A 22,943-nucleotide genomic window follows, 5' to 3' on the forward strand; every position below is an offset into this window, starting at 1 on the left:
TCTTAAACAAAAATTATGTGTGAATTGTGAATTATTTAGGGGTGGCTTGGGGGACCTCAACACGCAATTAATATTTTGTCAGCTTACTGTCCCAATGAGAATAGTATGTTAGTACTGATCTTCATTAAGCAATTATGGCCAAATAATCCTTTTGATGGTAAATAATACTGCTGCAGTGAAAACCACAGTTAGAAGTTATATACCTTATGTCAAACCAGTCATAGAGGGGAGCAGCTGTTCCTGGCCCAAAAGGGACAAGAGGAAAATTTACAGAAGGTCTTGAAAAGGGAAAAGGGAATGTAAACAGACTACAAATATATGAAACCAGCAGGGAATCTGCCCTGTAGTCTAAAACTGCATGCTAATTTATTTTTTTAAAGTAAAAATAATGAAAGGCTGAAAGCTTGTTCAACAGGACAAAGACACCTCCACCTTTAGAAATACTCCACAGAGACCACAGAGGGGGTCTGCTAATGTGTTTGAAATGGTTCTGCCGTCTTAGATAATATTTAAGCAAGAGGGGGAAGAAAGATACCAGCATGCTATTTCTTAGTCAGATTGAAAAGAGATCCACTTCATTCTTGTCAGACAGAGAATGCATGTTGCTTTTGAATTGATTTGGAGTTGCTGGTTTTTTTAGTTAAAGAGGTAGTGATTAATAAAAACTTAAACCAAAAGAGGGCTCTACAGTATTGTGAATGAATTGGTCTAGGCTAAAAGTATAATATTGGAGTAAAATCATTATTCGTACTACAAAATTCATCTCACAGACATGGCTTATCCCATTTGGCTAGCTATATTCACAGCCAAATGTGTGTTTGTTCGTTTTTAATACCTGAACCCCAGAAATCTGAAGCACCTTAGCAAATGTCAGCCTTAAGCAATCCAGGTATTCACCTGGTTTAACAAAACCATTTAAATGAACCTAGACCTGCATATAATTCCATAAGCCAGAAATTAAGAGCTAGACTTCAATTAAAGTAAAGTAGTAACAGTTTGTAATGGTTTCTTGCTTTTTTTACCATCTTAAGACGATTGTGTAGCAGGTGATTAATAAATTAATTATAATAAAAATAATAAACTCTCAGGTCTCTCCCACCTGTATCTTCATACTACTTCATAATATTTTATTGTACTCATTGTGAAAATGTACAGTGGTGCCTCGCAAGACGAAATTAATTCGTTCCGCGAGTTTTGTCGTCTTGCGATTTTTTTCGTCTTGCGAAGCATGGTGTTGGGAAAGTTTTGGAACAGCTTCAAAAATCACCAAAGTCTTTAAAAACCTCAAAAAAGGCTACCACACAGCGTTCTATGAGTTGCTCCTCGAAGTCAAGTCGCAACTGTATTAACGGTGTTAAGAAAAAGGAAACAAACTTGCAAGACGTTTCCGTCTTGCGAAGCAAGCCCATAGGGAAAATCGTCTTGCGAAGCAGCTCAAAAAACAAAAAACCCTTTCGTCTAGCGAGTTTTTTGTCTTGCGAGGCATTCGTCTTGCGAGGTACCACTGTAGTATGAAATACGGACACCACATGCCACATGTGAAATATGCCCCTTGTTTCTGTGCTTTTTCATGCAGTTTTAAAATAAATACAATGGGAAATAAGGGGGAAGGCAATTACTTATTTAAAAATGCTCACATTCATTTCAAAGTAGTATGCAGGGTGCAACTGTCATATGTACTTGGATATCATGCCCCATACAGGTGGCCCTAAACCAAGAAATTTACATGCAAGCATTAATTCACATCTCTGAACTGGGAGTTTATCAGGTCAGAAATGGTGGACAATTGGGGCTACATTTTGATTTATTTCTAAAGAGTGGCTTCTAATATATTAGCAGCCTCAGCCTCCCTGACATTTTAAATATGCTCCGGCACCTGAATTAGAACATTCCATTTTGTCTGGGATGCTGAACTGAACTGAAGCTTAGAGAACCATAACTAAGTCATCCGTTGGCTTCTAGTACATCAATAACTAACTTGTTTTACAAAGAGGTGAAGAAAATTCTGGAATATGCAGCTGTCTTCCTCAATGCCTAATTCCGGATGCAATAAAGCTACTAAAATAAGTCTTCCAACTGATCATTCAACAGCCCTGGCAAACAAAATATGCATGCAAAGCAACACTTACACTCCACATGCATTAAACTTATCACCCATGATGGAAAAGAAAAGAAAACAGGATCCTTCTCGTACTCTAGGTGCCATTGGCACCTTTTAGCTAGGAAAAATCCCACCCCTTGGTAACTGAACCTGTAAGATAAGCAAGCAATTATAATTGGGTGGGTCAGTTCATAGAATCATTCACAGACAGCTCACATGACACCCATGTGATTTTTGTGTCCACCTCCCCCAAGAAATATGCAGTATTCATAGGTATCTGCTCAGTTCATTCAATGTAAGTGCAAATTTCAAATATAAATTAATTCGTCCAGATTAACCATCATAAATGTTGGTCCTCTCCAACCAAGTTTTTCTTTCCTTTTGTTAAAGTTTAGGATATTTCAACTTATGCTTGCAGAGTGCAGGAATGAGTTTCAAAGGAAAATGTAATAATACTTTTCAGGGGGGAAAGATATGATTCTATTTGAAAAGTGTTCAAAAGGGGTTAAGGGATACATATTCTTCCTCAGCAGTCTGCATAAATAAATAGTATTCCTATTTAACTTTCTATTGTGCTTCATCTGCACCTAAATTTAGCTAAGTGATAACGCAGTCGGCGTATGAACACCCACTTGCTTTCAGCAAGTGGAATACAAAATCAATTAAATTATTAAATTAGATAATTTTGAAACCATTTCTGCAAAGAAGTAGATCCATCATTGTCTTGAGATGTGGTGGATAAAGGGCTGCAAGGCACTTCAAAAAGTCAAACAGAACACTGGTCAGAGAATTCATATTCCAAATTAAGAACAGCTGATTTATATCAGGAATTCAAATTAAATGAGTTCTGTCAAGGGAGAACTGCACCTTTGTAATGCTTCTTTCATATGCCTGACATTTGGAACAAAGCCTTTTGTACAGCTTCGATAGACCTTTTCATTATCTTTTTTAATAAAATAGCCCACAAATAAACATTTGCATAGGGATGCATAACAATTCATCCAATAAATTTTTAGGACTGAGCAATATTAATTTAATAGGGCTAAACAAAATTAATTTCCTACGTAGTGTCCCACAAGCAAAAAAGTGCAAGCAGGAACCAAAAACAAAAGGGGGGAGGGAGGGACTCTGGTAACTGTTCTAAGGAAGCATGGATTCCATCTGATTCTGTGAAAACAACATAGGTGACAAACAACTGAACTCCAGAGGCACCTATGGGTAATGAAACTGCACACGCGTCTTTCAAGATTGGCTTTTATCTTGCCATTATATTAAATTTGCACACATTGTGAAAATGGCCTTCTGCCTAGAAGTCAAGGACAGGGTTGAGGTACTGTGCGTTCAGATGTCCCACATCAAATGTAGCCTACAGGCTACAACCATGCAATCAACTGTGCTCGGTGTGGTCATCAAAGGGCACAACTAACACAGTGGCAATGAGCACTCACACTTTACATTGTGGGTGCCCTTTGCGGGATCGCGCACGGTGCTACAGTTTCCAGGGAACGTAATGGCAAACAGGGGCTGGCCTGCCTCTCAGTGTTATTATTTGGAGGTTCACGCCCAGCCCCAGTAGTCAAGTTTCATTGCTGGGAGGTGGGGCCAGTCCCATTTATATATAGTGGGTGGAGCCGACAGTAGCCAGGCAGTTGGCTCAGGAGATTCACCCACCCTACCCTCCCTTTTGCTTCCTGTTTAGCGGGCGCGGCTATGGTCATTGACTGGTTGCTGTTGAAGGACCAGGAAGAAATGTTCCTGCATTGGCAGGTTTTGTCTTCCCCATAGCAATTCATCACAAATTTGGCAGTTTATGGCCTTGGGTAGAATCCTTTCGTCTTTTCTTCCCTATAATGGAGGGGTCCCCTCTTAAAAGGGGTTATATAATGGGTGTCACTGGCCATACACTGAAAACTACCCTGTCAGTGAACTACCCTGCTTGGCTTGGCTGCCTGCGTACACCTATGTCTCGCAGTGCACCCCCATATCCCATTTACCCTGACGAGCCCCAGTTCCCCCCGGATGGGGGGCTGGGAAAGATACACGCCCAAGGCCTAAACCAAGGTCTTCCTACATTCAGAAGTTTAATAAAGTTGTGGCCTAATTTTAATTCCATAACACGTTGTCAGAGTCTTGATTCCTTTCTTGTGATCCCTGGGGGCTGGGGCTGTCGCAGCCTGGTCACATAAATATCAGAGGTGAGGTCAGAAGTACAATCTGGTCTTGCTTGTAACCATGAATCCCCTAAATGTGAGAAACACATGAATAGAGCTTAGATGTTTGAAGGATCTAATCTTCAACCACACCCCTCCCCCTGCCTATACCACCAACATAGCACTTTCAGCATTGCATTGCCGTAGGTATGATTTTCTTTAATTGCCCTAGAGCTTAATAATATCTTGATAAACACAAGTTATTAATATTTTTAATAATGCAAAACAATTGAAGCAATCTCTTCAATGATTGCTCAGAAATAAGGAGCTAATATGAAAAGAAGTTCAGAATAAGTTTCCTGTCTTTAAACTATTTTTTTAAGAACAATTTAAATTGCAAAACAAGGCCGTGAAGAAAAAAATACTCTTGAGAATCAGCAACACTCGTTCAAATTATATATACTGGAGCCAGTTAACTGCAATTCTTGGCGGGAAATACCGTAGATATTCAAAATCAAGTAAAAAGGTCAGTATGTTCAGTGCAACATGAAATGGATTTGCTGGTAGCTATGTATTTCAGATCCTCGAAATTCTATTATGCATGTCTTACTTCCTCATCTCAAACCTGAAAAATAATTGAAGTTTATCTAAGAACAATTAAAACCCTTCAAGTGCAAATATTTGTAATTGCTTTGTAATTCAGCACATCTCAGGTCAGTTTGCAGTTTGTGTCAAACCTTAGCCTAGTGAGACTATGCAAATCAGTGGGCTCCCAGAGAGGAGCTCATAGACCCTTTGATGCTCCTTAATCCTTTTTGCTATTGCATCACATTGAGCTAAACTAAGGTTTGGCTAAGCATGCTGCCTGAACCAAGACTGCCATGGCTGCACACATGTGAGTCCAGGTGCACACTCACAACAAGACTTGTGGTTTAACTCTCCTCACTAATCATGAACCGTAAATGAGAACAAACTTTGGGCAACAGATCACGGTTAGTGAAGAAAGAACTTAACCATAGATTTGGACACCACAACAAACAAGGAGGGCCAGGGAGAAGCAAAAAGTGGTTGCAAGCTCTTTTCCAGGAGCCCAAACAGTCTAAGGTTTAGCTTAGCATATTCTGCAAACTGGGTCAGTGTGGTGAAGCCATTTCAATGTGTCACTTCAGTTTCAAAGTGGACTAAGAATTCAGTAATCTACGCAACATGAACACCAAAAGCAAGACTGCAAAATCCCCTGGCCTTCAGCTGCTCTAAAATTATGTAACTGGCAGCTAAGCCTTTATGTCGTAATACCAATTCTGTACAGAGATGCCAAAAAACTGAGGCTGATTTGTGTGTTTATAATAAAAAAGGGTTAACTGTCCCATAGTGACTTTAAAGCAACTTTCTAAAAAGAATTGGACCATCATCTATAGATAAACATATGTACTAATAGCTTAAAGGAAACATGACTGGAGTCCAATAATGAGCAGGGGGAACCCAGATTCTGTCCCAAATTCCACTATGTTAACCACCCAGTGAATGCTGACCAGATTCCCAAAGCCACTGATTCTGTAGCAGAGTGACCTAATTTACAACTGCAAAACATTTCATGTAGTATCATGCATTTTATAAAACAATCCAATTTTCAAGGAATCCCCCCCAAAAGATTTAATATTCTGTTTCAATGGAAGTATTTTAAAAGTAATTTCAGTTATTAACCAGACCAAATGATAAATACATCAAAACAAAATATAAGCTCTGATGCAAGCATGTGTGTTCCCTTGAAACATCTAAGCTGCAGTGCTAAGCAGCAGGATTTACACATCAGAAAATATAATTAGGATTATTATTATTATTGCCCCATGGCTGCTATCTTTACTGCCAAAGACATCAGAAAGATTTGTGCCTTCACACAAACTTAAGCAAATTATTTCTTGTGCAATAATATCAGCTGCATTTCAACCTAACTACCTTCTTGAATTAGTTGGTGAATTGAGAGCCACACTCAATTGGTTAAAACATCCACAACTGTCACAGAGCGAGCCGGCCAGTAAATCACACAGTTGGAAGTTGGAGTTAACTCTTTATTAGCAAAAACACTATCTTCACAGACTTGGTTGAGTGTCAGACCTAATGGGCACAGCAGCTCATTCCCTGTAGGAATTACCGTATTTTTTTGCTCCATAAGACGCACCAGACCATAAGACACACCTAGTTTTTAGAGGAGGAAAGGGGGAAAGCCCTGTTGGGGGGGGGGTCAGCTCACAGTTGTGCAGCTTCTTTTGCAAAGGGGGAAAACCCCATTTTTTTGAGGATCATCTCAAAGTTGTTGAGCTTACTTTGCACAGGGGAAAAATCCTGTTTCAACTCACAGTTCTGCAGCTTCTTTAGGAAAAGAAAGGGAGCCATTTCTACAGTTTCCAGACAGATAATCTAATCAGCCAGTCAAATGTCGCTGGGAAAACAAACAGCCTCCATCTGCAGAACATTCAACAATGGAGGCCTGGGCAAGGGGGTGGGGGGCCAGAAAGGGAGCCAGTGATTGACCACATTCGCTCCATAAGATGCACAGACATTTCCCCTTACTTTTCAGGAGCAAAAAAAGTGTGTCTTATAGAGCGAAAAATACGGTACTCCATGAAATCAGTTGCCAAGACTAAAGGTCCCTGCTTCCTCCAAGCCATCCTTCTCTCCTCCTCTCCCTGTCTTCTTCCTCATCTCCCTATGATCACTCCTTGTTGTCCCACCACCACCACCAAAGCCTCCTTTGGTGGTTCCCCACTGGTTCCTCCTATCATTCCTGTGTCCAACCAGTCCATGACAACAACCCATTTATAATATGCACCGAATAATAATTTACACAATTCTAGGTGTCTTTAGCTTTGCCCCCCTCTCCTTTTGCATCCCCCATGTGCTATCAATTGGATGAATGAAATGAAAGCATGTGACCACCTACCCACACACCTTGGCAGAGGTGCACTCCATACACGGCGGCCGCCACCCAGGCACGCAAGCTTGTCCGCACCTTCCAAGCGATATCCAGGGAAGCAAGAAAACGTTAAGGAATCTCCGACGCCAAAATGAAATCCTATTCTTCGACTGAAGGCAGGAACACCAGGATCATCACAGGGTTCCAGGTCATATTCTTCAGACAATAAATCAAAAGCCAAGAAAAAAGATGAAAGTTCCAATTTTTTTAAAAAAAATAATTAAACAGGATTAACTACACAATACCAACATACATTCGTACCTTGGAAGTCGAACGGAATCCATTCTGGAAGTCCGTTCTACTTCCAAAACTTCCAAAAACCAAATAGCGGCTTCTGATTGGCTCCAGGAAGCTTCTAGATGCTACAGCACCTGGGACTTGGTTAGACTGGTAAAGAAAAAGTGATTTATGTGTTGTATGTGTGATACAACATTGTGCCACCAGATGGCGATGTGGAGTCCCGCTTTTCTCTACCTGTTTTCCCTGTTTAAATTTACAGCGCTTTAAACTGAAACACTTCTTTTATGTGTCTAGATCCAGCTCTGGTGTAGCGCTTCACAGGGTAGCTATTGTTGCATCAGCACCTGGATTGCAGCCAATTTTTTGCAGGGAGGGAAATGATGAGATTTACGGTTTGGCATTAGCAAAGGAGGCCAACACTTCGCTCTAGGAACTACTGTGATTAAATAATAGCTTGCAGGAACTTTCTTAAAGACAAGTATTAGGAGCATTCAAATTATCTTGATAAATATCAGTTAAGTCAGACACCATAAGGGGGGGTGCACACACAATATTCATCAAGACCTTCATATATATATGAAAATCCTATTTTAGTACCACTGATAAATAATGAATGTAACCAGTAATTCAATATGTGAATTAATTTGCATGTGAAGACTCATCTTACAGCATATAGGCACTGCAGCCTTTGAATGTGAAGTCCAGTGTGAAGTCAAAGTAACCCCTGCAGAATATATATTTTTTTTACCCCTGCAGAGGTATTGAAGAATAAACCTAGCAGTACAGTGCCTTTCTAGTAAAAGAAAAATGGTTTTTTATGAAGTCGAACAGAACAAGGAGAGCCTATAGAGAGAGGGTAAGGAATGCAAAGGTTTAGCTTTGCATGCTTAATGCAGCACTCTCTATTTGCGAAATACATTTCTACCCCCTCTGTCAGTGCAGATTTTACTGCCACTTTAATAACCTGCTGTCTCAGCTCATATTCAATTCAATACCATCTCCTTTCAGCAAACTGCCCATTTTGCAGAATAACATTCCTTTTCCTCTAAAACCAAGGACACAGCTTCTAAACTGTGTCTGCATATTGGTATTATAAACCAGGCTAAACAGGCAGGTTGTGCTTATAAATTTGTTGAACTTAAGCAGAGTTTGGTTTCGTTAGTGCCCAGAGGAGAGACCACTATGGAAACCTATGTCCACATTGGGCTCGTTAGAGAAAAGGTGGGATTATTAGGCAATTGATAAATGAACAGCCACAGCCCAATTCAGGTATTCATTTCTCTCACATGATAACAATCATGCAGGGGGGTGCAGGCACAATAAACCACTGAACCAGGTAGCAAGTTCTTGGGGCTATTGCATTCATGCCCTATTTTTGAGTTTCCCAGATTTATCAGGTTGGCTGATACACAGGACATAGTGAACCCTGGTTCAGATTCAGTAGGACTACCCCTAACTACAACAATCTTAGGATAAGGTCACACATTATGAGCCCTTCACCTTCACTTCAGTGTTCAACTTCTGCTATTAGGTATTTGGCCAATGCAGTAACAGTGGAGGAATATATGTGAGATTGTCCCCCAAATTTCTCCTTCCCGTTTTTGCACATAGTAAAATCACAGGAGAAAATTTGCCGAATGTTCTCAGGCTTGGAGGTGAGTGGGAAGATTGCCCCAAAAAGAAAGAAAATGATCTGCTGTTCTGACTGTTAAATAAGGCTAAACTTTCCACGTGAACTGCACCTTTTCCAAGAAGTCCCTGTTGTGTTTGACCTGAAACACTCTTATCATTAATGTCTGGTCTGTTTGGTATCATTAACTGGCATTTAAAGACTTAATACAATTACTTCTAGAAGCTAGATAATATTTCAAATCAAAACAAATCATTTATGATTGATGTGTGCATAATGCCAGAATTGCTCCGTTCGTGCTTTCTTGGAAAGATCTTTGCACTCAGATCAACCAAGTGGAAACCAGAACCAAGAATCGTGCAGTTAGGGACTTGTAATGTAGCTCTTCCTTACTACTTGTGCATGGTTCTAGACCAAAGACATTAATAGTTGTAAACAGTAGCTGCTGCTAGCCAATTTACTGCACAATTCTATGCATGTATACAAGACAACGAGTCCTATTATGTCTAATAGATCCTTACTTGCAGTTAATCGTGCACAGGACTGAAGTTTAAGGTTACAAAAAGACAAGTACCAAGTACACTTTGAATAAATATTATATAATTCCAATGTTTGGTTGGTTTTCAGCTACTACTGAGTTGCATCCCATATTGTATAAACCACTGACGACACACAAAACAGATCTTTCCTTTCTTCCCTTCTTCTTTAAATCCTCATATATTCCCTGAAAATCCTCTACAGGGTACCAGGGAGGTTATCAAACATGGTAGGCTATGTTGTCTGAGGTGGGTAGGGGAATCTCCTGACAACAGGTGGGGGAATCTTCTAGTGCTATTCATTATGACTGTTTTAGTTAATAATATAAATACAAAACATTTCCAAATAATCTATCAAAGCCCATGCCTTTACCTGAAAATGTTATATTAAAGCCTTCGTAGGAAATGGAAAAATCAGAAATAAACCGAAGTTGTGCCGTGAAGTTTCCAAAGAGTCCAGCTTTGATGGTAGGAGGCAAAACGGATCCTGTTAATCTGGCCACAGGTTCTGTGAAGCTTCCATCTTCAGTGATGAGCAAATAGTCATGGGAGCTCTCCAGGTGAAAGGTGTGGAAGATCAGTTGTACTCCTTGAAAAATGGAAAAAGAACAATATTTTGCTTTTTGAGTAAAGGATGGATGACAAAATATGTCATGCTTACCTGGAATCTGACCTCCTGAGCAGAGCCATTGGCAACCTGAGTCAGCTAAAGGCTCAGGCTTCACTACCAGGTGTCTTGTTTTGTTTTGCTTTTGTCACCCAGGGTGAATATGCATCCAGTTCTCAACTCTCTTACATATAACACTGTTTAAGCCTTCAAGCAGGTGTATTCATAAGTGAGTGACCCTGAGCATATGCTTGTACGCAAGATCAGTGTAACTACAATCCTGCTGTGCTTGGCTCAATTCTGAAGGCTGTTACCCAAACTACCACCATTTCCCCAGGGTCCAGAAACCTATCCCCTGGTACAGGGGAAGCAAGGAAACTGAGTGGAAGGAGAAGCTACATTAGAACTGCTCAATGAACTCTTGTGGAAGCTCTAGGGGAAGGTTTCCCACAGTGTGGTACCACAATGCATCAATGACCACATTATAGCAAGGCTAGCCAATGTGGTGCCCTCTGGTTGTTGTTGGACTACAGCTCCCATCATCCCTGACCACTGGTCATGCAGTAGGGGCCGAAGGGAGGTTTAATCAGACAACATCTAGGAGGGCACCACATTGGCTATGCCTTCATTATAGTATGAGAACCAAGTGAATAATGAAGACACAGGCAGTAGAATGTAAACTACAGCAGGTTGTGAAAAGGTTCCGAGCACAATTCAAAGTGTTGGTGTTAACCTTGAAAGCCCTAAATGGCCTTGGCCCAGTATACCTGAAGGAGCATCTCCACCCCCACCATTCAGCCCAGACACTGAGGTCCAGCTCCGAGGACCTTCTGGCAGTTCCCTCACTGCAAGAAGTGAGGTTACAGGGAACCAAGCAGAAGGCCTTCTCGGTAGTGGTGCCCACCCTGTGGAATGCCCTCCCATCAGATGTCAAGGAAATAAACAAGTATCTGATATTTGGAAGACATCTGAAAGCAGCCCTGTTTAGGCAAGTTTTTAATGTCTAATGCTGTATTTTGTTTTTAATATTCGGTTGGGAGCCACCCAGAGTGGCTGGGGCAAACCCAGCCAGATGGGTGTGGTATAAATAATAAATTATTATTGTTATTGTTATTATTGGAAAGAGCTCAAGCTCAAGAACTTATACAAACAACTTCTCTAGATCTGGGGTCACGTTGTTCACACAATGGTTTTTCACAAGCAGGTCAGAAACAGACCCTTCTTTAGTAGAAGACTCATTCTATTAGTAGAATGGCACCTTTAGATCCGTGTGTGTGTGTGTGTGTGTGTGTGTGTGTGTGTGTGTATTCATTTGTGTACATATAATACGAAGGTTAACAAAGACAGAGCCATCCCAAACTTGGTGCAAATGTTGCACATTCAGGCTAAGTTGTAACAAATATAATTATATCCTTGTCACACATATGATGACCTTCAACACTGTCTATAATTCATACAATATTATAAACTACAATTTTGCTATTCTCTGATGCATACACTATATAGCTAAAGCTTTCCTGTTTCAGAACTCTTTGTGCTTGTTTTCTTAAAGTCCTTGCTTTTGACCCTAAACAACTACAGAAGAATTCTCATTTCTAAAATAGTATAGGGAATGAAAAAGTGGGGAGGGAGAGAGAAAGTACAAAGAAGGACTGCGAAAAAGAAAGAAGTGTATCTCAAAGGTCGACAACCAGAGGAGGGGGAAAAAATCCATTAATTTTAATTCTCTGCTTTTAAAATCCTATTTCATCATTTCAGTGCTTGGAGTTATCTAAACACCCATACTGTTCTATTTAAATAAAATGCCACACTTGTTCAAAAATATATTAAAGCAGTAACAGAATCCAGTGAAGAAAACCAGGAATTATTTTCCAAACAGAAGTACTATAATCGCAAGACAGGTGGGCATTAATGAAGAAAGTTAACATTTTAATTACCAATACTGACTGGCATTTAGTGATATCAACAGATGGGATGACTTGACAGTATATAAATTTTTAAAAAGCAATGCAGATATTATTTTGATAGATTTTAGAAGTGACAAATATTGACACATGAAAATGACAAATATTACTCTCATATTATGTACTTTCAAGGACATTTACAACCAACTTTCTTCGCTGATCCCAACTCAAAACAGATTGTCACTGCTCTGGGTCTCTGCTGGGGGCAAGTCTGCCCCACCCCTCATTCAGGATGGAATGGGAACATGTGGGGAAGACATGACTACATCCCAGCACAGGGTTGTGGCCAACAGTGTTTTAGACGGTGTTGCTGCCTCTGCAACCAGCACAACAACTCACCCACCAACCCTGTGCAGTGATAAGGGATTAGCTAGTTGTCCTTTCCAGTGGTGAGGAGGAATTTTAGAGGCAGTTTCTAATTCCCAAGTGGGGGCATCATTTTTACATATTCCTTACTGTGTTGTTGACTATGGCAAAGCTATATTGATTTGGTTGACTGGCTTTGCCAATTGTTTCATTTGGTCATTGCTTGACAGGCAGTGTGGACACCCAAGAATATAATCTAAGGTACCCTGATGAGCACCCTGAGGCACTTGGAAGCTGATGGTCCATTTGATCAATCAACCCCTCAATGCTGGCGAACTCAAGTTGTGTAAGAAGGGTGCAGTCCCTGGGTCTTGGAAGCTTTACCCAACTAAAGGTTGGCCAGAGGGGGTGGAGCTTCAGGTTATACCCTGAGAATTGCCAACTCCAACATAGAGTCAAGATAATAACACTCTCTCTCTCTCTCTCTCTCTCTCTCTCTCTCTCTCTCTCTCTCTCACACACACACACACACACACACACACACACACTTTATCTTTTTATTAAGTCTATATGGGAGTAGAGGATGGGTTCCCTTACTTTAATTTTTTTCAAAATCTATCTTCAGGAGGCATTTTAAACAGATATACCCTGCAAACTTTATGTTCTCTTACCCTTGCCATGAGAAACTTCGATTGTCCATGTGCAGTTTAAAGAATTTGGATAAAAATCAGGAAAGCCTGGTGATAGAATGGTTCCACTTCTCCCGTGAATATAGCCACCACACAGAGCTGTACAAAAGAAAGAAATAATAGTAATAAAATAATTACTGATGCTCTGCTTGACACATTTTTTAAAAATTGAGCAGCATTATTAGGCCCATTAACTTCCTGGGGCCACAAACAAATGCTAACCAACACTGTGACCAATTCAGCTTAAACACAAACACACACACACACACACACACCACCATGTTGTTTATGTTTTACAAATAATAGGTCCCTGCTGAAATAGAAAAGTTGTAAACATCATCAGAGCAAATGAACTGATTAGGAGCAGGCAGTAGTAATAACACTGAAATGCATATACATCTGCATTAAGGTCTACTCAGAATTGCCAGTGAGTGCCTCATCTCCTTGGCAACCTGAGAGATAGTAAAGAATCTGACAAGACTGTGTCTCAAAAGAGATAATAAGAGAAAACTAGAATATGTGGGTTTTACATTTTAGAGAGGGTAGATTATGCAGAGCACTGATGAGGAAGGCTGTCAAACGTAGCGTCTAGCCAGAAAATGCTGTTCCGGTGGATGGGGTAGGGTGCAAGATTAACTGGGAGAAAGAACCTATGTTCAAATATATACCAAAAGGTATCAAAAATAAAATTAGCATACACAGAGACAATAATATAGATCCCTATATTTTCGGATTCTCAGGCCAATCACAAGGATAGTACAAAATGTAGAAACGGGTGTCTTTAGAAATGTCTTTATTTTTCTTTGATCTAGATTTGAGAGCTAAAAAACTGCATTATAAAGCTGTTTTACTGATTCTATTCACACACACCCTAAAATTAATAATTCAGGGTGGGTTGTTCAGCAGATTTATCACATTTCTCTTCTTTTATTTTTAAAGGAAAAAGAGATACACATTTCCCCCTGCAGACATACTAATTCTTTCAAAACCAAAACCCTGTGAAGATTAGAAGGCTGCTAGTACACTAAAAGAATACTTTCCATGGAATTCATAATAGATTGTTCTGATTTGCATGACACGAGTTGTATTGTTTATATGGGTAAATTACACAGTGTTTGCAAAATTAGATTGCGGTATGTGCCCCATAACTCGCTTTGGTGTGCCTATAACTTGCCTTTTCCTGCATCTTTCCATTTTTAATACATTAAATATCTGACAATCAGCATTAAGGTAAAGGTAAAGGTACCCCTGCCCGTACGGGCCAGTCTTGACAGACTCTGGGGTTGTGCGCCCATCTCACTTAAGAGGCCAGGGGCCAGCGCTGTCCGGAGACACTTCCGGGTCACGTGGCCAGCGTGACAACGCTGCATCTGGCGAGCCAGCGCAGCACACGGAAACGCCGTTTACCTTCCCGCCAGTAAGCGGTCCCTATTTATCTACTTGCACCCGGGGGTGCTTTCGAACTGCTAGGTTGGCAGGCGCTGGGACCGAGCAACGGGAGCGCACCCCGCCGCGGGGATTCGAACCGCCGACCTTTCGATCGGCAAGCCCTAGGCGCTGAGGCTTTTACCCACAGCGCCACCCGCGTCCCGCGCAACCCGTGTTGGCATATATTTTCAGCTTTTGATTGACACGACCCAACATTCTCAAGTAAAGAAGCAATTGTAGTGTGAGAAAAATACACAATAAAATTCCACTTTTAGCATGCTGGGGGTGGGGAGGGGAATGGTTGTACTATGGCTGGCACGTCATTCTCAATTCGAACTCTGACCTTAAACTAGAAAAATGTAGGGGTACTTTAATTGGGATTGCTTTCAGAAAAGAATAGTGTACCCATACATATTCACTCTCCCCCCGCCCCGTCTCACTCCCCTCCTCCCTCTCTAGCAAAATGCCCCAATTATGGGCAAGAAAGAGGGGGTCATCCCCCAGTTCTGCAATTCATAACCAAATGTCACCACTGGGAAATGGAGAAATGGGGTTATAACTTCAGTACAGGCTCTGCCTCACATCTTTCTGACTCTGTGCTGAGGCTACTGAAACATGCTTCTGTCTGTAAATTCTTCATAACCAAAACAAAGCAGGCACTGCCACCCTCTCACTATCTCTGTCTCAGCTTGTGTGTGTGTGTGTATAGGGAGGGAGGAAGAGAGGAGATTGCAATCACTGCAGGTTTTAGCATTTGAAAGAGCAGGGTGTTGAGATTAAAGAAACCGAACATTCTAAATTATACACACTTAGAAGATCTCATAATAAATATAGCCGTGATTTTCAGAACAGCTATGAAGTATGTTAAACAATAAAACATAGCAATCCCATGAGTCATAAATAAAGCAGAAGAAAAATGAAATGTGTCAATAAAACTATCTCAAGAACTATGCCACAGTGTAGTTCAGCACTCTGAACATCATCAGCCCAAGCAGAAACTTTATGATTGAAATCTATATACCTGAAGAAGCACCATGAAAACTGCAATTTTTAGATATTCTACAAAGTAGAATCACTCTTAGTCCTATCTTATTCATAATAAAATGCTTCATCATACTTCAGGTGGAAGTATTTTACAATATTCAGACAATAAAGAAAAGCCCATTTTGGTCTGTGGTATGTGATGGTTCTCCTGATTCTATAAGATAATTTTCAAGTTGGTTGGTTCTACAAGATAGCTTTCAAGTTGGTTTTATTACTGTGTTCCGTAGGAATATGTGGTTCACTTATGAGAAGATCATTAATAACAGGTTCATCATTACATATCTTCTTCCGCAATATATAAATGTGGTTATGTATTCTAGAGTGTGAATACATTTTTTTGCTGTTGTGATTTGTAATCATATCAGTCTTTCCAGACTTTCTTGGAGACCTCTCTAGGGAAATTCAAAGGTTTTTAGGAGTTAGTCTAAGCCTGGAAAGAAGATCGGTCCAGGGCTCACTCTGGTGGCAGTTTCTCAAAATTTTGCAGTGTACCTATCACCTGCTCTCCACCCAAGTGATGTGTAAAAACATTATTATTGTTATTATTTATTGAATATGCACAGTGCTTACATATTAGTAAAAATACTATTAAAACGCACCATATTAGGGGAAATTGCTTTGCAACAATGTGTCTTTGGGGCACAATTGCATAAGGAAAAAATGTGTGTACTAGGAGAAACAGGCACTAAAATATGCACTGGTGAATTTTTATGAGAATTTTTTTACAAAGTAAAAACAGATGTGGAAATGTGAAGAACTCAATTTAAGATGGGAAAAATGAGAAACTGAAAGAAACTGAAAGCGACAGATCTGCCTATCCTTATCTCCAAGTCTTGGAAAGGACTTTCTTTAATAATACTCTAGCATAAAATGAACACTTCCCGTAGGTTTAGAGTGCTAGAATGAAGTTGCACCAGCAAAGCATTTCTCCCTTAGAGTTTTTGTGTCTTATGCTGAGCTAGACACACTTACCACAAAGGTATATTTCCTGCTTTTGAATGTGCCCCATAAAACCATACATTCATGGGAGCAGAGGAGTAGATATGATAAAGCGAAGAGGAGTTTCAGGAAAGAAAGTAGTGAATAATGCAATTTCTTTCTGTGCCCCCCCCCCTTTCCCTACATGAAAAGATATCTCATTGCATCTTTTTAAATATAATTTATTTTGCAGCAGTCCAACAGCAACTATTGCATAGTACATACCATCGCAGCTAGGTAGTGCATGGTTCCACTGATGATTTCGTTCACACACAAGTGGTTCATCATCACTCAGAGTGTAACCTGGATCACAGCTAAAAGTGACTGTAGATCGGATGCTGAAGTTATTACCATGCCGATGGCCATTCACAGGAATACCTGGGTCAAGGCAGGAATCCGATTCCAGTGTAACACCTGGTCATAGAAAGGGAAGGTGGAGAAATATTAGAAGTTCACTGCAGAAGAGCAAATTATGTTGAGCTGGCAACTAAAAACAGAGAGAAAGCACTGAGTTTACAAAAGTTGGAAGCAACCCTTTAAAAAAAGAGAGAGAAATGTGAGCAAGATAACTTTGTTACAAGTTATTTAAATAATCTTTGCTTCAAAAAGAAGGATACGAAAATGTACGGTAATATGAGCAAGTAAGGAGAGGAATTTGACAAGGGTATTAAGTAACGACATTGGATAGATGTCATGGTCATTTACTTTCCATTGCCCCCTGCGTTGTCTTTCTATATATTTGTACTTTATATTCTACACGTGGAATGATAATAAGGATGGTTCTTCCATGGTGTACTCTGCATGCTGTAACCTCCCTTTCTTCCCAGTTGAGACCTCAGAGTACCATCAGGAGCTAAGCAGACTTTGACCTCTGGAGAAAGAGGTGTAATATTTCTGGAATCACTAATGAACCAGAATTGGGACAGGCAAATGTGACCTGTGTGTGGCCTGTCTCTTAGAAGCAGCTTTCCTCCAAATGCACAAAACTCCAGGAAAATCTCCAGTCAGGACCAACCTACATGACCTATTGTAGAGGATGACAGATGTTGTAGTCTAAAACACATGCAGGGAACTATGTTGGCTATACCTGATTTAAATATTCTCCCAGCCATTTGGGTATTAAACTTTTCTAAAAAGCACTGGAATGCCTCTGAACATTGTATGGTGCCAACTTTGTACATCTGAAGTTATGGTTTAGTACTTGGATTAGAGTACCACTGCTGTCACTGAAATAGTTCTCTTTCCTGGTTATGGAGTTATTTTTCCCTCCAGGTAAAATAACTTTTAGCCCCTTCAAATAGCTGTAACTTAGTTTCCATTCCTCAAAAAGTGCTGATGCCTCTCTAAGTGCCAATCTCTGTAAAGCCACATGGTAGTTTATTTAAAGCTTAGTATTACTGAAAAGCATAGATAGCAATCTTTGAAATGATACCCTGCCTAAGCTTTCGTTCTGAAGAGTTGTGTCAATAGTGGCACAATGTTTTCAGCTTTTCATGGTGCAGTGGGTGGCTATTTTGAACCTCGGATGTTTAGCAGTGATAATTGAGTCTAATTGCAACTGCATCAAGCTTTTGAGTGCTGGATAGGAAAACATTATTCAAATATGCCCATGTCAGCAGTACAAAAGAGGAAGCAGCACAGCCTCTCCAGAAGAAACCTGTTGTGGACCTGAAATATCTGAATAATTATTGGACACTCATTAGCAAATCTTTCTGTGTCAAATGGCTCCAGTGGGAGGTTGCTATAAAACTTCAGATACCGTTGGGTGAGGCTTGAGTTCCCAGTTCCATTTTAATCAGTTTTCAGGTGTGGATTTGGCACTGAAACTGCTTAAGTTGTCCCAGTGAACAACATATTTCAGGATAGAGAGATGGTGTGTAAGCCCCTTGATTTTCTTGGATCTCTTGGAGGCTTTTTATACCATCCATTATAGTATCCTACTAAACTGGTTTGCAATTTAGGTAGTTCATTTCCTACTTGGACAGTCAATTTCAGAAGATGGTGCTGGAAGTCTTTTATTTGACTCTAGCAGCTATGTGATAGAGTCCCACATCTTTTTGTTGTTGTTCCCCTCTTGTATTTAAACATCTGCATGAGACTGGTGAATGAGGTCATACGGAGGTCTGAGGTGAGGTGTCACGATTATGCTGACAGCACCTGCTTTTACCTTTTTTTCATAAAAGTAATGCAGGAATTGCACTAAACCACACAACTACTGCATTACTTGAATTTACAGTAATGGGCTCAAAGAGAGCCAATAAACTGGAGCCCAGTCCATACAAAACAGAGATCCCATTGGTGGATGAAGGATGGTTTATGTACCAGGCTTCATGGGTTTCAAAGCTTGTATTCAAATGTGCCTCCACTGTGATGTTCAATGGAGGAGGCCCATGTCATCTGAGGTTGAGTGACTACGGGGGGAAATGCTTTTCAGATGAGCGGATGTTTTCCTTCCTCTTCTACTGTTGGATTCCTATTTTGCTGCTCTTACAATTTTGTTCAGTTTTGCAGTTTAATTTACTGTTTTTAATGAACTGAAGTTTGCTTTAACTTGTGGTTTTAATGTAACCTGCCCTGGGACCATTTGGTGGAGAGTGGGCTATAATAAATACATAACCGTACACACATTGCTATCATGTTGCCCTGGTGTCTGTTTTCAATTCTGCTGACTGCTTTTATGCTGCTCTTTTTGTATTGCAATGTTTTAATATTGCTTTAATGCTTTGGTTTACGGTGATTTTAACTTTTTTTCTAAGCAACCATAAGAACTGTTGGAAGGATATGATATAAACTACTTAAATAAATAAAAAATACACATAAATACTAAAGCCAGTTCACTTTGCACAATATAGAAATACATTTTCATACATAATTTCTCAAAGTATCCTCCTCCCACCTCTTTCTAAACATACTGCAACCTTATAAATTTCACTGCAAATGTAACAAGTTAGCAACGATTAAAAATAATTAGGAATGATTCATTTGCAGTGGTGAAGTAAAAGAATGTGCATCTTAAAAACTGCATAACTGCAGCCTATCTCAAGACATATGCAATAAAGAATAACAGTTTAATGTTGAGAACGATGACATGGCACCAATGCAAGGGCACTATGTCTTCCTTTCAGCACAGTCTCCACTTCAATTGCCAGTATTCTGTACGTCTGAGACACAACCCATTCCCTGTTAGATAAAATCCACTCCATGTTTCTCCCTTCGCCTCCCTTCTAGTCTGTCTCCAGCAGGAAAAAGGTAAGGTTCTTAATGGCTAAAATTGGGAAGTCAGCCAACCTATTTCTGATTTATCTATTTTTAATTAGAATTTCATTTTTAAATAGAAAATAGTTTTTTCCCCCTTGTCTAAGATAAGCTGCCATGAGCCAAGGGACACCACCCTCATTTGCAACCAATAAATTTAAGGGGTCCTTCCTTGAAGCACGTTTCTGTGGGCAAGGTGGTTGTGAAGACCACCTGCATCAATGCACTCCAGATCACTGAAGGATCCCTGCACTCCATAGAGCCCTGTAGGAGCACTGTTTGATACTTCTCTAGAGAGGCAAATATTGTAGTATTTGCTGTGGCAGCAAAAGCGGAAACCTTCTACAGCTAGCTGGCAGGCCACTGGAGGGTGGCACATATGGTGCTAATAATGGCAGTGGCAGGCAGGCTTACGAGTGCTGCACGGAGAGCATGATGCGCCACTCTTCTCAAGCCACTGGCTACCCCATGCAGCTCATTGTGGCTCATGGCAGAGCTGAGTGTGATTCTCTTCCAGAACTGTAGAGAATCAGCATTCTGTAAACTCCACTTTTCAATCCTAAATTTTCATTTTGTTAAATGGGAAAAGATGAATGCTCTAGTCATCTAAGCGCTAACAATGAAACTACTATCTACTTGTTAATAATGCATAAGGATACAATTGCTGCAATACATCCATATTGGAATGAATATTGGAAATTACTGTGCATGACTCTAGCACTACTTATGACAACAGAAATATGAAATACTCTACTAGACTAGTTCTATATTATTATGATCACAATCAATATATTTTCCCCTAAAGAATTATAGAGTATGAGAAACCTCTTATATGCTTTGGGAATAAATTCACACTTGAAACCTTCACCACTGTGGGATTTTATTTTACTTGCATTTTCATCTTTCAAAAATTATAAGCAGGTTCTGACATCATAACCATAGAACGACTTCATAAAAGTCTGCTTCCTGGTTCATGGAAACTACCATGATGTTCAACTCTGGTAATCTTACTTTGTTTCCAAATCAGAATCAAAGTCCCACTTTAAACTGTGGCTTCTGATTTTGCTTTGGAGGCAAGTTATAGGTAGGCGTAACAATAATTTGTCCCAATTCAGATATCAACAGTTACTGTGAACCAGGAAGCAAAGCAAGCAATCTGTGCCCTCTTAAACCATTTAATGACTGCAAAACTTATTGCAGGCATCTAGTTAGTTATTATACCAAATCAGAGAACAGAGGCATGCATCATAATGCAAGCAGAAATGAGACTTATTCCACTCTGCACACAAATAAAGAATGCCATGTTACAAAGTGAGGCACTCCCATGCTCACAGTGAAGTTCTGGATTGGGGTAAATGTTTTGATTTATTTTTTAATACACATCTGCAGCAATGTATAATAATAGTTTTTTTAAAATAGCTTTTTATTTTAAAAAGTGCAATTCCAGACATGTCTACTCAAAGGTGTATCCCATTGAGTTCAATAGAGCTTACTCTCAGAGAACAGTATAGGATTGTACACTAAATGTATAACAAGTGGTGCAAACCTAACTGATTCCATAAGTACAAAGATTTCCTCTTGTGCCATGGAACCTCTCCTCTCCTCTTCTTGTGCATACCCCATGTTCTCCCCAGATCTACTCCAGAGGGTTGGGGCAACCCCCAGAACAAATTTAGGGGACATGTGGGGGGAGGGGAGATGGGAGAAGTCACACGGCACAAGCAGAAACCCTAACACAGATTAAATTAGTCTGATACCACCCATTTCACTCTTAACCATTCCTATGTTACAGTCATTTACATTTTTCGCTGATTTATGAGCCACCCTGCCAATACACTTCTCATTCCCCACAATACCCACATTCGGTTATTACACTCATTTTAACTGAGAAAAATATCGGACTTACTTTCATAGTGAATCAAGAAACCAACACTTGAACGGCTGTTATCTGTAGTGAACAGGAGATACATGAAATTCCCAGTGCTAATAAGGAACTGTGGTGCTTGTGTGCCATGGTATTCCCCAATTAATGGAGAAGAACTCGTTGGCCCATCTCTGACTTCCAGTGTATCGTAATTTACTTCTGTCTGGAACCTGTAAAAACAGAATGACAAATTGCAACCCGTATGACTTCATAGCCGACATTTCTAAAACAACAACAATCTCATTAGACTGCTTGGGCTTGTTGGTGGAATCCCATGGAATATTTATGCTGCATAGGTTTCTGCTCTCCAAAGGTTATTGCTTACTTCTGGGTAAAAGGAACATAATCCACAGTAGGTAGCAAAATAAATTGAAGTAGGATGAGGCGGGGGCACTTGCAGGAAAGAAGCAGTGGAAGATCTCTCAGAAGAGGCTTGAGTGCTCCTGCCTGTCATAGTAGTCAAATACTAGGGTAGATGGGGCAATGGTCTGGTTATATTTGTGGATACTCCATCTGCACAATATTTTACATGCAGGAGAGGAACCTTAGCTCAGTGGTAGTGTCAGAAGGGAGTGTGGATGCTTGCGAAGATAACAGCCCAGACTCCAGCCTGTCTTTTCAGGATTTATTGAGTGCAAACTTAAGTACAGTGCAGAAGTTTCAAAACCACGTCTGCCTCAATCGCTAGCAGAATCCGGAAGTGCCTTTTTCCTATTTCCCCTCCAGCAAAGAAAACCCGGAAGCCCCCCTCTCCGTCTTTTTTCATTACGTGGAAAACTAAGTGACGGTAACTGCTCATTCCCTCCCCTGCTAGCAGTTTTTTTTGGCTCCGCTCTCTCTTGTCTTCCTTGTCTCCTGAAAACAGCCCCTCCCCAGACTCTGGCGAAGTGCAGCTGCTCAACAGAGGAGGAGGCTCTCTGTACGTTCCTGTCCCCCCCCCCCCGAAAACAGATCCCTGACAGATATGTCTCATGATCTGCATGCACTAGGCCTCCAGCAGTTCCAACCAAGAAATTCCAGGTTGCAGAAGGCCTTAGAGATCTACTATCCAGAGCTGACAACACTACTCAGTGTCATATTAGAGCAGTCCAGGGAGGACAGAGGCCCTCATGGAAGA

General features: G+C 40.4%; 1 protein-coding gene across 3 annotated transcripts in view; it reads right to left on the reverse strand.

The window, feature by feature from the left end:
* The window catches only part of CSMD1 (CUB and Sushi multiple domains 1), a 939,172-nt gene that overhangs the window by 198,079 nt on the left and 718,150 nt on the right, over positions 1-22,943 (reverse strand). For all 3 annotated transcript variants that reach the window (XM_077926388.1, XM_028722385.2, XM_077926389.1), the window contains 5 exons: positions 21,809-21,996; positions 16,873-17,061; positions 13,180-13,296; positions 10,005-10,220; positions 7,193-7,381 (listed from right to left, as the gene is read on the reverse strand). In XM_077926388.1, coding sequence (XP_077782514.1) covers positions 7,193-7,381; positions 10,005-10,220; positions 13,180-13,296; positions 16,873-17,061; positions 21,809-21,996 — 899 coding nt within the window. The remainder of the gene's footprint in view (positions 1-7,192; positions 7,382-10,004; positions 10,221-13,179; positions 13,297-16,872; positions 17,062-21,808; positions 21,997-22,943) is intronic.

This window comes from Podarcis muralis, chromosome 3, assembly GCF_964188315.1.
Source record: "Podarcis muralis chromosome 3, rPodMur119.hap1.1, whole genome shotgun sequence".
In the NCBI taxonomy this organism is placed as follows: Eukaryota; Metazoa; Chordata; class Lepidosauria; order Squamata; family Lacertidae; genus Podarcis; species Podarcis muralis.